This window comes from Colletotrichum abscissum (assembly GCF_030869225.1).
Source record: "Colletotrichum abscissum strain IMI 504890 chromosome Unknown Scaffold_23.1, whole genome shotgun sequence".
NCBI classification, from domain to species: Eukaryota; Fungi; Ascomycota; class Sordariomycetes; order Glomerellales; family Glomerellaceae; genus Colletotrichum; species Colletotrichum abscissum.
Window position 1 is genome coordinate 450,271 of NW_026850132.1, and position 12,639 is coordinate 462,909.

General features: G+C 54.0%; 1 protein-coding gene across 1 annotated transcript; it reads right to left on the reverse strand.

Moving 5' to 3' along the window:
• Positions 1–3,820: 3,820 nt before the first annotated feature.
• On the reverse strand, positions 3,821–4,821 carry CABS01_09583 (CAP-Gly domain-containing protein; the record flags this gene model as incomplete). Its single annotated transcript, XM_060542940.1, has 2 exons — positions 3,821–4,309; positions 4,588–4,821. 2 exons carry the CDS (start codon positions 4,819–4,821, stop codon positions 3,821–3,823), a joined length of 723 nt encoding a protein of 240 aa, XP_060400156.1.
• Between the last annotated feature and the right edge of the window lie 7,818 nt (positions 4,822–12,639).

Sequence of the window (12,639 nt, forward strand, 5' to 3'; positions counted from 1 at the left end):
TCTCTCCCGGCCAGCCGAGCCAGACTTATCCAGCAAGAGGCTCAATGGTTTCGGTAAGCGGGTAACAGGGGGCAGACAACCACTCTGTCCCAAGACTTTACGCGCTCCCCCCCCCCCCCCCCCCCCCCCCCCCCCCCCCCCCCCACCCCCCCCCCCCCCCCCCCCACCCCACACCCCCTTGTGGATAGGGGGAAAAGGGGGGGACAACCCCCCCCTCCCCACACTTTTCCCCCCCCCCCCCCCCCCCCCCCCCCCTTAGCCTAACGAAAAACCTCCGACCACACTGAGACGGCGAGCCCCGTTTGAGCGCAACTCAAACTGATAGAGCTCAATGCTATATCGTCCATCGCACGCCCGGTTGTCTCATCTATGCGCTGCCCTTCATTTTCCCCTCCGATTGTCGTCTTTAGGCGTACTTTACACTTCACCACCGTTGTCTTCTGCATTGTCTAGTTATAACCAGTAGTCTTCTTCGCAAGCCCTCACGTAGGTAGTTCGTTACCTAAACTCATCTCAGATCCTAATTATTCCGCGCATCGGACCGCCAATATCCCCTCGCCTGATGTCGATTCACTTGAGCGTACCGCGGCAAAGCACTCGCAAACCATCTCTACTCATCCAAGTACCGCAGAGTCTCAGACCACACTCCCATCAACTCCAGACAACCGCAGCTCCATCTCTGTCGCCATTGACAGCCCGCATTCGGGGATCGGCATCAGCCCTGTCGCGCGGTAGATTGGCATTGGCGCCCATCTCAGCCGGTCTAGACAGATCGGCCTGAACCATGGGCAATCTATCCGTACCTGTACTCCTTGAGTCTTTTTGACGTCTCGCCAATTCGGTAGTCCGGCAGGTTATAGTCAAGGACCAGCACGTAAACCACTATGTACCGCGAACCCCCTTGACCTCTGACAACAACGTCCCGTACAGATTGCAAAGAAGCCTCAAGCGAGAGAAAGAGTTCCCATGGCTAGGTCCATGCCTTAGATCATGCCCCCTGTATAATGAACCCTGCCTCGTTGTCCCTCGCCAGAGAGGGCTCTGCTTCAAGAAGTGACTTGATCTCCGGTCAGTTCGGATACCAAGTTCTTGCGTAGCGTTTGGCTCTTCAGTCCACTCTCTGGGGATAAGTAGCCCTCGGTCTACCCGCTGACCTTTCTCCTCCGCAATTCCACGTGGTGTTCTCTTTCCTGCCACATACTTTTGCTGAACCTTTTCCTCGCCCAACCTTGTTCGCCAACATGTGCTCAGGTGAGCACACTGCGTTCCGCATCTTCCTCCGAATACACTTCAGAAGAAAACCTCCCGAGGAGCCCGGATACGTTCTCGGAAGCTGACGCTGTATTCGTTTGGTCTGCTTCGCCAAGGTAAATATTCGGAGGTTTAGGATAATGCCGTGTCCGGCTGACGAGCCGGCTCCGTCTGGTATGATGAGCCCATTCTCACATGGGCAGCTTCCGCTTCCGCTTCTGTTTGTGAAGCCTCGCCTTGACTGAAGGCGCGCAATCGCGGCTGCTCGCCGTCGCGTCACGCGCAATCCACCTGATCAAAAACCACAGCGCAGATGAAATCGACGTCTGAATCTTTCCTCTCTCAGTTTCGCACTCCGTTCCAAGGCCGAAGCTCCGTACTCGGCTGTCCGTCCCAGGCTGACCCCCGTAGTAGCCCGCCCACGACACTTTTGCAAGGCCGCAAACCCTCCTCATCCACCCGGACCCCCGGTCCTTTCCCGTCTGCCTTTTTCCCTCCTTCGTAAACTACCGCCCGGCACACACCTCCGACGTCAAACTTCAAGCTTCCCTTCGTCATATCCATGGATGAACAACTCTGGACGATCCGGAGTAGGGATGCGGCCTTTGTCCCAACTCTCCTCAACATAACGTTTGGCATTGCATTATATGCATTGATCTCGCGCTTGTCTGATACTTTTTACTGGACCCCCATCTGGCCAGCTTGACGAACGCCACGCCAATGCAAACATTGTTTGTGGTTCGCCCGCCCTCCGATTCGGCTGCTTCGGAACCTTCCCTGCACCTTTGCATTAGGGATCGACCGTCGTTCAGTCTCAGATGCTAAACTCGTCTCTTTGCCATCCATGCGGCAGAAATACTCGTGCTCGTTTCCGCCAAATCTCGTACCTCTATTTCTGAATCTTCACTCTCGTGGCAGGCCGCAGCCGGCTTCACGTGAGACGCACCTTGTTGGAAGGCATCGTAGAGGTCTTCACGGCATGCAAGATGCCTCAGTGCTGCTAGAAGCGTGTAGGAACTTGTGTTACCATGCAATCTCGCAGCATTCATATAAAAGATGAAGTTTTCAAGCAATCTGTGCAATGCCATCAGTCAGAGCTGGGGTTGAGAAATCGATGGATAAAAGGAAGGATTGCTTGTCATCTAGCAGCCACACTCGTCGTGCATTGGGTAGAAACATATGCCAGGTATATAGTAGTTGTATTTCCGGCTCAAACACCTGTCGTGTCCGAGAAATTTGTCTATCCCGGATCCATGACTACCGGCTAGCATCGACGGTGCTTCCCCAGATCATCATCTGCCCTATCCGCCAGGAGCCTCAAGACTCAACACGGGGTCGGCAGACGCCTGATTCACGCTTTCCAAAACCTATCCAAAGTTAGCGAGACTCGGTATTCCCTGACAAACGCTGGATAGGATTCCTGTCTTCGTTCATGCCATTCCTGACTGCAAACTTACTGCATCTTTTGTCCTACACCCCACAAACCCTCCTGCTCCTTTTTCCCTTGTAGACTCTTAACCTTTATTCCATTGTGAGAAGATCAGGCACCGAGAACGAGACCTCACCCTGTCGTCGAGATCGAGTCACGTCGCTGGAGCGGACCATGCGTGATGAAATCATTGACACAAAACGGTATCGTGATATCTTATGCATGCCCCAGGGAAAATTCTGACCTTATAGCCAGCCGGAGATTTACAATGTGTCGATGGCGTTTCGTCGCTGAAAGAGTCTTCGACAATACTCCGTGATGGAATCGTTGATTCTGACACCAGTACTTTACTACTGCTTCAGCCTGTCCCGCGGAAAGTTCTGCAACAATCGCTGGCAAAACAGCTCATGAACTTGGTCGCGAGGCCGTTTAAAGTCATCCGACCAAAATGAACGTTGGCCCTGATCTGGATGGCGTTCAGAAGCCATCTGGTTTCCGACGCCGAGACTACGGTCAAAAGCATTGTGCGCAAAGACCTGGCTCGGGAAGCAGCCGGTCACAGAAAATAGGCGTTCTCATGCCGCCGGGTCCGAGTCAGAGACTTCCTTCCCGTGGAAGATGCCAGTCGATGGTTGTAGCAGGCCTGGTTCGGATTCTCAAAGACAGGAAACGAACTCAACCCCAAGGCCAGTTCATCTGAAGATGTGCCGAAAGTAGGAGAAAGCAACGAGGTGTCGAGAAATGCGATGGACTTGGACACCGTCCGATATTGATGATACAGATTGGGTCTGGTCCTCGACGACACTGTCGAACCACCGGTTTCGCACACAGGGCGTTCTACTCGAAAGAGGAAAAAGCATCGAAACTTCCTATTACTGCATCGACCCCCCAACTGGCGACTTTGCTGATCAGTCCAAGAGCTCAGCTCTCCGTCGAAAGAACATGGGCCCATCTCCACCAACCACTCATGGAACCTTGACGCGCGAGTTCGTCCCATTTGCATATCCGGACTTTGGCTGGGGACTGCTGCACAGAAGAAACGGGGCTTGTCTGCAAGTAGCCACGCGACTATCTGAATGGACCTTGGACAAGAACTCCAAAGCGCGGTAAAGATGGCGCCGAGATGGCGCTTCGCTTCTCTCAGATCTCTTCCATGTCTTCCAGGTCGTCCAGGACTGGCCAGTTGCCAACCTCAACCCGCTCGGGCCTCACAAAGACTCCATGCTTCAGAGTCGATTCCTCGCCCCAATACCGCGTTCCGGCAATGCTGCCGTCGTTCTTACCAACGGGTTCATCAAGATGAACTCCGATCCAAGGACCCAGACCACCAGGGATTTCCTTGACATCACCAACATACCGGACAGTTCCTCTCCGAGAATCTTCTCCGCCCACACGGCATCGTTTACCGACTTGAATGCCCTTTTGCTCGATTTCTTGCTGTAAAGCATCAATCTTGGCCTGCTCGTGGCTTGGCGCGTCGGGGTCGAAGCGACCAAGCTTCTGAGCCTTCTTCCAGGCCAGCACAGAATCGGACTTTTTGGCGTACTCCTCCTCTGGCATAACGTACTTCTCAACTCCCGAAGTATCGGTAAAATTCGGGCGAGCTCCCGCCGGCCGAGTGTCAGCCACCTAAATGTAGTACGATCAGTAATGATTCACCTAGAAACGAGCATGGCTGTCCGGTTGCCTAAGGAGGCAGTAAGCTGTAAGTCCCGACAACGAGGCTCACAAGCCATGCTACTGCCGGAGGCAGGTAGTTAATCTCGGTTATTTCCGTGATAATGACTACAGATCACCCTCATAGATCCGACGGTGGCATTGTGGTCACGGAAAGGAGAAGCATGCTCGGAAGTCGACCTAGACAACGAGCTGGGTGGCATGTTGAGACGAATAAGGGGGCTACTTACATGCAGCTCGGCGTAGGGTGCCAGGGGAAAAGCTGTCAAGTAGGCGCTGTCCTCATCGGATGCTTCAATCAGAACAGTGGCCGAGGCTGTTTTGAGGCTGATTCTCTGGGACGAGGGCGGGATACCGGTAATGGGTTCCAGCTTGGACCTCAGCTGGCTGATGGTCCATGATGGGGTGATGCGGCGCTCTGACGAGGAGTTTTCCGAAATGACATGCAGAGGAACATCGGCCATTGCGGGCAACTTGGGCTGGCTTCTGGGGCCGAATGGAACGAATGGAAAGAAATCAGGGCTAGACTATGAGGAACACGTGGGGCCTCGTCGAGCTTGTTGCGTATCTGGAGTTCTGCGGAGGTAAGGTAGGCGAGGGAGTTTTGGTCGGAAGACGTTGACGAGCCGCGAAAGGGACGATGATGGCAGGGTTCTGGAACCGAACAGATTAGGTACCAACCGGGCAATTTCCTCTGGGCCGAGGAGGGGGCTGCACAATAGGGCTGGATGGGAACGAACCCGTTAGATGCAAGTCAGATGCACGACCCAGTGGCTCTTGGGCTGCTGAGTATTGGGGTAGCAGCGGGGTGAACGGGCGTACACGATAGAGTAGTGCGTCGGTAGATTGCCCGGTGACGTTGATTGAGGTTGCAGATGTGTTTTTTCCCTCCTTCGGTCAGTGTCAGGCTCCAAGAACTAAGGTGCGGTCAAGAGAAGTTCAACCGTCGTGTGTGCCTGGACTGAAAATGAGGTTCAGTGGGTGAAATCCGATCAAGAACGAACGTGGAGGCGGTTCAAGCCTCACTTACCAGGAAGTGGGTAACGGAGGGGGTGTGAGACTAGCGCCTGACGGCATTGGCGTCCAGTCTCAACCTTCCCTCAAAGGCTCAAACCCACCAGCCAGCCGTGCCAGCTAAGGAAGGCAGGCTCCAGCCACAAACGATACGTACCTTGGTGTAACCCGTCTGCCCCTCCTCCTCCTCCTCCTCGTTCTTGTTCCATCTGCGGTGCCTGTCCCTAGGTACCTTACCGCTGGGCAATTGCTCCAAGAGGTACGGAGTACTGCGAGAGGTACTGTACGAAGTACTTCCAGTCGTACTCAAGCAGTCAAGCTCCCGCCCCCAATCCCTCCCAATCGAACGAACCAAGGGAAAGGGAAGCATCAACTGTAGGTACATACCTTACGAATGGGCTTCTCTCCTTCTTCTTCAACTGAGTTGATGACTTGTCAACCCATCCGCCACATCCTTTCTTGTCGGTGTTTCCCCCTCATTCGACCACCGCCTCGTCCTCATCCTCGCCCAACCTCTGTTCGCTCACCGCCATATGAGAACAGCCAGGCCAGAATCAAAAACAGGATTCCCAGTCTTTCAATGTACATCACCAGCCGTCGTTAGGCATCCCTGGGCAAGCCTGACTGGCGGCTTCGTACCAAACATGGCGGCAGTTCCAACCCGGACACCAGGTCGGGGACATCCACGATACGACATATCCAAGAGACATGCCAACCCGGGTCTTCAGTCAAAGCTGAACCTTGACGCAGAAATAAGAATCTTGCTTCGTGACATTGTCACACAAAATCAGGTGCAGCCGTCCGAGACCGCTTCAGACAAGTTTAACCTTCGGCCGGTGGGAACAATGCCATTGATCATGATTGGCGAGTCGCCGTTTGCACTCCTCAATTACGGGAACCGTTTGGTCGGGAAGCACAGCATGGCAACAGCGGCATCGATGCAGTCAAACGCCAGATTTCGCGCATGCAAAGCTCCGTCTCGTCTGGTCCGCTCCGGTCTAGCCCGCGACCCAATTCTACCCAGGGTTACTTATCAGCACTTGCTTCACAGTAGTCATTGTGGCCTGACAAACGGATCTGGTGTACCTACGACTGCTCAGAAGATGCCAAGTCATGGTGTGTAGGACCGGGAAGAGGCATCACCTCCATCAACCCTTCGAAGACAATGCAGAAGAAGCCTCTCGCCATCTCTCTTGCGTACGCAGACACAACAGCGAGCTCCAGGGTGCGTGCAGGGCCACCAGCACCGTGAGGATCTGACCACTGGTGAGGGACAACGCAAACGGATAAGATGAAACATCCATAATCATGTTCGTTGCAGAATCATGATAACCCACACACACCTGCCCGCGCACATACACACAACCATCTCAGGTTCAATCTGGTTAGTCGGAGCGGGCATGGGACACTTGCTCGCACACAGCCGATGACAAGCTGCGGCAGAGAGCCTTCGACTCGGGATGGACAACCCCATTGACACACACACACAAAGCGCTTTCTTTTCGAGAACAATCCTTGACCTCCCTGGCGAAGGCAAGATTCGTTTTTCATGTCTATGCGCCCTGGTCACAAATCAATTTTCCGCGTCCGAACTCGACAAGACTGCATTGCAATCATCATTATCATCACGTTTTATTACTCTCAATGAGACTATTGATAACCATTGCCAGGAAGAAGGAACGACGGATTAAACGCACGCCAAGTCGATTTTTTCGTCCCCCTTGTCATCGCCATCATTTTCTAGGAGCTGGACAGCCGAAGTCTGACGGCATTAACAGCCGCTGGCCAAGGACGATGTTGAGCGTTTGACGGACAAACCACCTCCACTACGCGCTAGATCTATCCTTGCTACCCGATCCGCCAGTGGGCTGCCGCTATGCCTAAGAAAGATCCGGTTCTGCAATGCTGGTTGCCGTTCACCGCCACGTTGGGTTTTGTTTGTGTCACCGACAATTTGGTGCTCAGGTCGAATCCTTTTCGAGGCGGTAGGAATCATCTACTGCAAGAAGACAAGGAAACATTGAGTAACTTCGTTCTGACCGCAAGCCCAACGACAACATCTAGGCGAAGGATGGTAGGGACGAAGGAGTGCACATATCACGAGAGCAGCTTTTCTGCCCCAGGATAGCCTGAGCTTCACCAAACATTCACAACCCAACGCTGTACAATGGGCTACCCGTCCACCTGTTGTGAGCAATATGCTCATCCATCTGTTCCTCTTCGCAGATCGCTTCATGACGTCGGTATCAGTCATGGTGCGGGAGCAACCAGAAAGGCAGCTCCGGGACAGGGATCTCCACAGGCGCGTAGCCAGCGCAACACCTCTGGCTATATCACGCTCTGCTAAGGAGTCCGGAAGACGTACCGACTACGAAGATGGAAGTCCCCTCGCCCGTTACTACCCTTGCCCTTGTTTCCAATCTATTGCCGGGCCACCATGGGGGCTAGGGAGTACGATGTGCCTGCCGTGCCAGGTATCTGTAGCATGTCTCGCCTTTTGTGATGGGATGAGAACCCGCAAGGCTGGGTTCCCCCTCGAGACGACCTCCTGCTAAGCAAAGCCACGATGCAAGGCCAGCAAACGAATGAGAATTTTTTGAAAGGGGGGCAGCGAGAGTGTTTCCCAATTAAAGTCCAATGATAGTATCCCTTTTGGACGTCAGCCCCGGGATGGAATGCAACCCCAGCCAAAAGGTGCCTGGTAGGCTGGTGGGCGGCTACTAATTACGTCGAGGGACATTTAATAGGCTCTCGAGTCTCAGTGCCACCAGGGCGGGAATCGACGTACATGAGCTTCAGCTCACTTGACTTGCTTAGTCGTGAAAGGACGACGACGGCGACGACGGCTGTGCAACATTCACGCAGCACGCGCGTACGGCCGACAGAGCAGTCATCATACTTCAATCAATAAGCGCCGCAAGCCATCGTTGATCAGACAGATATACAATAGCGTTGTGGCGCGCGAGTTGTTGACCTCTGCTGCCCTTCTCTACGATGTCGGGTTCGGTTACATTGTTTAGTGAGCAAACGCAGCAACAGACGATGACACGTGCGTAAAACAGTACCGTTTTCTTCCCCTGTTGCTGTTGGCGTTCGGACAACGACATGACAAACATGCCGAGCGGGTGTCGGGCCATTCTCACCACTTATCCTTTTCCCTATGCGGAAGGGTTTGGTTATCATCAATTTCCATGGTTCCCTTGTTTCGCAAGTCATGTAGAGCCCTGGTCCTTGATGGAGGAATCTGGGCGCGGAGCTGGATAGCTGGCCGAGGCCCCCGGTCTGCACACTAAGTCACCAGCCGCATGTATGTCATCTACCGAACGATACCTAAGGACCACAGCGGAGGGTAAGGGCAATCCAACGTCAGTGATATCGATCGGTCTCCTTGGACTTGCTCACCGCAAGCTGCGAAGACCGCAATGTTGCTGCTGAGAAAGGGCAAGGTGCGCTATCGCACCCGAGTCAAGAATATACAAACTACAATGCCAGATGTTGGCGGCGGTGAGCAGTTCTGTTGGTTCGTTGTGCTACGTAAAGAATGGCTTCTAGACGGTGTGCCCTGGTACATTGATAGTTGGCGACGGTGCTGGTGTCTGCTATGTTAGACTACCTTAGGATGAAAGGGCAGCCCGAATCATCCTCAGGGCAGCCCTCCACACCCAATTGCCAGCTGACCGACACGTATTCAAGCACTTTTTTGACTATTTTTCGGGCATATTGGGTGCCAGCAATCTACTTTGGGCACGAGACTAAGTCCTAACCTGGGTAGCCAAAGTTAGCGTGTGAGTTTTGGACTGTGACCTCCCGAATCTAAGGTTAGTTGGCCAGATTGCGTGAAGCATAGACGGGGACGGATATACAGCGCTGAAAAGCCCCAAGTTAGTCAAACTTTGTACCTGACCTGGGCAGGTGGTATCGGCAGACCGCACTTGGAAGAAAAAAGACATTAGGGCGCTGACGGGAGTTGTTCGTTGCGCGTCGGGGACTAAGGTGAGGTAGTGTAAATGCCTCCCCACGTTGGAACTTGGGGTGTCCATTGCACGGACGGCCCTTTGCCAGTCTCGTACCGAACCTCGTCCCAAGGCTAGACTAAGGTTGCAAAGAAATTCCCCTAGCGCAATTGCCTTGCCAGGCCGTCGTCAGCAATGGAACGCCCGGAAGAAGCAAAGAACTGCGGCCCAAGGGTTGCGAAATGCGAAATGAGAAAAGGAGCATCCAGAGCTCTATGCGTACGGAGTATTGTCTAGCACAGTGGCTACCTCGGTGCCCTGCATAGAAGCAAGAAACATATCATATCCCAGGTACGTACCGATGATGTATATGGGTACCTCGGAGACTAGAGAAAACAGTAAGGGCGAGTAAGTTAAGGTTACAAGCCGGCCAACTCTCCCAGGTACCCTTCGCAGGTTTGGCCGTACGGCAGGCAGCGAATCGAGAGTAGCTACCTGGCCTTGCCTTATCCCGTCGTGTTAGTTTGAATAGGGAAAGAAGGACGAATGAGAAAAGGAACAACTCGATAGAAGATCGGAAAGAGGGAAGGAGAGCGAGAGATCCGCACCTCAGGCCTAAGGTAGATTGCCTTGTGTACTTTGTCCCGACGTTCGCAACTTACTTTTGGTACGGTACCTCAATCTCAGTCTCAATGCTTTCCGTCATCCAAGGGCTACTAACCTTACGTCTCCCCATTGCGAACGCACGCACAGCAGTCTACATGTTGGACGCCGTTCCGATTTGCTCCACGTTTCTTCCCAAGAATACACAATCAATCTCTGTACAACAGCGCCATCTCTTCTCGTACGCAACCTAATGTCCCCGAACGGAGTCAATGTTTACTTCTTTGCCTTCTCTGCTGGCCATTAGTTGCTCCTTTATGCACCGCCCCGTCGTCATGTCAGGCACCGATGCCGTGGACACTGGTCCAGCTACAACACCGGACTCCCGAGACCCCTGGAAGGCAGCAGACAAGCTATGAACAGCCCAACCAAGCCATGTGTGGCTTGACTTGACGCTAACGACGACGTCGTGGTCGCCTCATTGCCGTGGAGGGTGGACAACACCGATGGCGCTGGAGCGGCAAGACAAAAAAAACAAAAGAACTACCACCACTACTATGACTATTACTACAACCACCACGGCACACAATGATGGTCAAGGATACGACTGCGACGACCAAAAGAGGGCTGCTCGAAAGCCGCTAGCCAGCAAAGCAGCGAGCAAGCATGCCCCAAGTTGCATGGCGATCATGGTTCATGGCAACTGATGCAGCCAGGCCACAAGCTCATACTTGGCCTGTCCGCCTGCAGTGAAAACATTACCGCCCTGGTCCTGGAAGGCTTTGCTGGACGGACACTGCACGCTGGGCTGCGCTGCATATCTGACCGCCAGTTCATCATCAGACCAAGGCAAGGGCCAAGCCGAGCACCACCAGCATCAGCACCAGCAACAGAACCAGCGAGGCAAGGCAAGGCAAGGCAAAGCACCGCTTGACCAGACGGAAAGGGAGGCATTCCCAACACTAGACAAGACAGACTTTGTAAAGGCTGTTCCTGGCTCGCCCTCATGGATATGGCCATGGGACATTGGTAGCCGGGCATGAAGGGCATTGATCAAATGTTTCTCAGCACAACCCAGCCCCAGCCCATCTGCGGATAGTCAACCGCCCTCGACGACTCGTTCGGCAGTGGCGCATTGTCACGGCCGCCGTTGGCTGTCCGGCCTCGTCGAGACAAGCCTCATCTTACGTCCATTGTGTCGACCGCACAGACATCAGGCTTGCTGCACCTCTTCTTCGCTCTTGTTCTCCCGCTGCCGTTGCCGTTGCCGCTGCCAGATGCAGAGCACAGTACTGCGCTATACTGCCGGCTCTTTATTTTCAGATTGCTCAGCTCGTCAAACCGATCCGCGCCATCGACTTGTCAATTGCACTAGCACTAGCCGCGGAAGGGAGCCGCCCAAGACAGTACAAGACACGCATGCAGCCTGCGTTTGCTTGCTCTCACAGACCCCCGTTGAACCCGTTAGGATCGGCGAACAGCATAAGCACAAGTTCAGCAACTCGGAGATGCGCACAGGCAAAGGTGGAGGCTGTCCCCCCTCCCCAAATCAGAGGAGACGGGACCAGGGTAAGCCACAGTTGAGAGCAGTTCCTTCAACTGTGCCCGGCCAAGCATCGGAACCCTCGTTGTCCCTCTTCGGCCGACCCATCCCTCCCATCTATCTGATGGGTTCCTCCGCCGGTGTTCCAGTCTCCGATCCTCCAGACGCCTCTCAGTTTCTCGCCTGCTCGTTGCTCAACTATGCGCGCCGTCATAGTTTCGCGTTTGACTTCTACGCGTGCCGGAGTCGGGGGCCTAACCAACCATGGGGTCAACTCTACGAGGCTAACCGCTGCCTCCGAAATGTCTGTCATAAGTAGCGGTTTGCGAGGCCTTCCCCCATTAACAACATCTCTCTTCGCCAGCTGTCTGCCTAGGAGCGTCAGCCGGCACGAAGAGGATCCCATGAAGCGGGAGCCCATCTATTACAACCCACCAGCATGCGCATGTGCGAAGTCCACTCGACTCTTCATTGCATCAGCAACCGCAGGTTTCAAACATGGGGTCCACAGCACCCGTATGCGGTTTCGTGACAAACTGCTGCCCACCACATTCCGCCCTCTCCACGCTTGTCTTGCCCTAAACACACGCTCACTCTGTCGGGGACCCTAGGATTATGGGCCATGCACACTTGACGCCCTCTCGAATTTCCCGCCCTCTTCAACCAGATTCCCACCAGCCTCCAAGTCGAACCGATGCTCTACGAGTCTGGGAGGGAGCTGTGACCAGGTGTGGTCATCATACACGGACACGAACCAACCCTTATCCAAGCAATCCTTATGACCAGCGTTTCTTGGATCCCGCTCTTCGGAGAAGCTGTCATCCAGCTTGCTCCATTGACTCTGGCTTTGACACCGCATTAAACGCGCTGATCCAGACGTACCACGGGTTGCCCATGACCTGCTCTACCCAAGTACCGGAGAAGCATCATGCATGAATTCGTGGCCATGCCATTTTAGCACCTAGCTTGGTAGCGGACATTCGACCCAGTACCTGGTATTCCATTGTATTCTTTCTCTCTCTGTGTCTCTTTTTTTTTTTCCCCTCCTCCCATCTTTTGCTCTGGTTATTACCACAACGACCCCTCATGACTGGAGCTGCAATCTAGGGTGTCAACATACGGGAGAACACCAGCCCCAGGCCAGACACTAGACAGGGTATGTTGCAGAG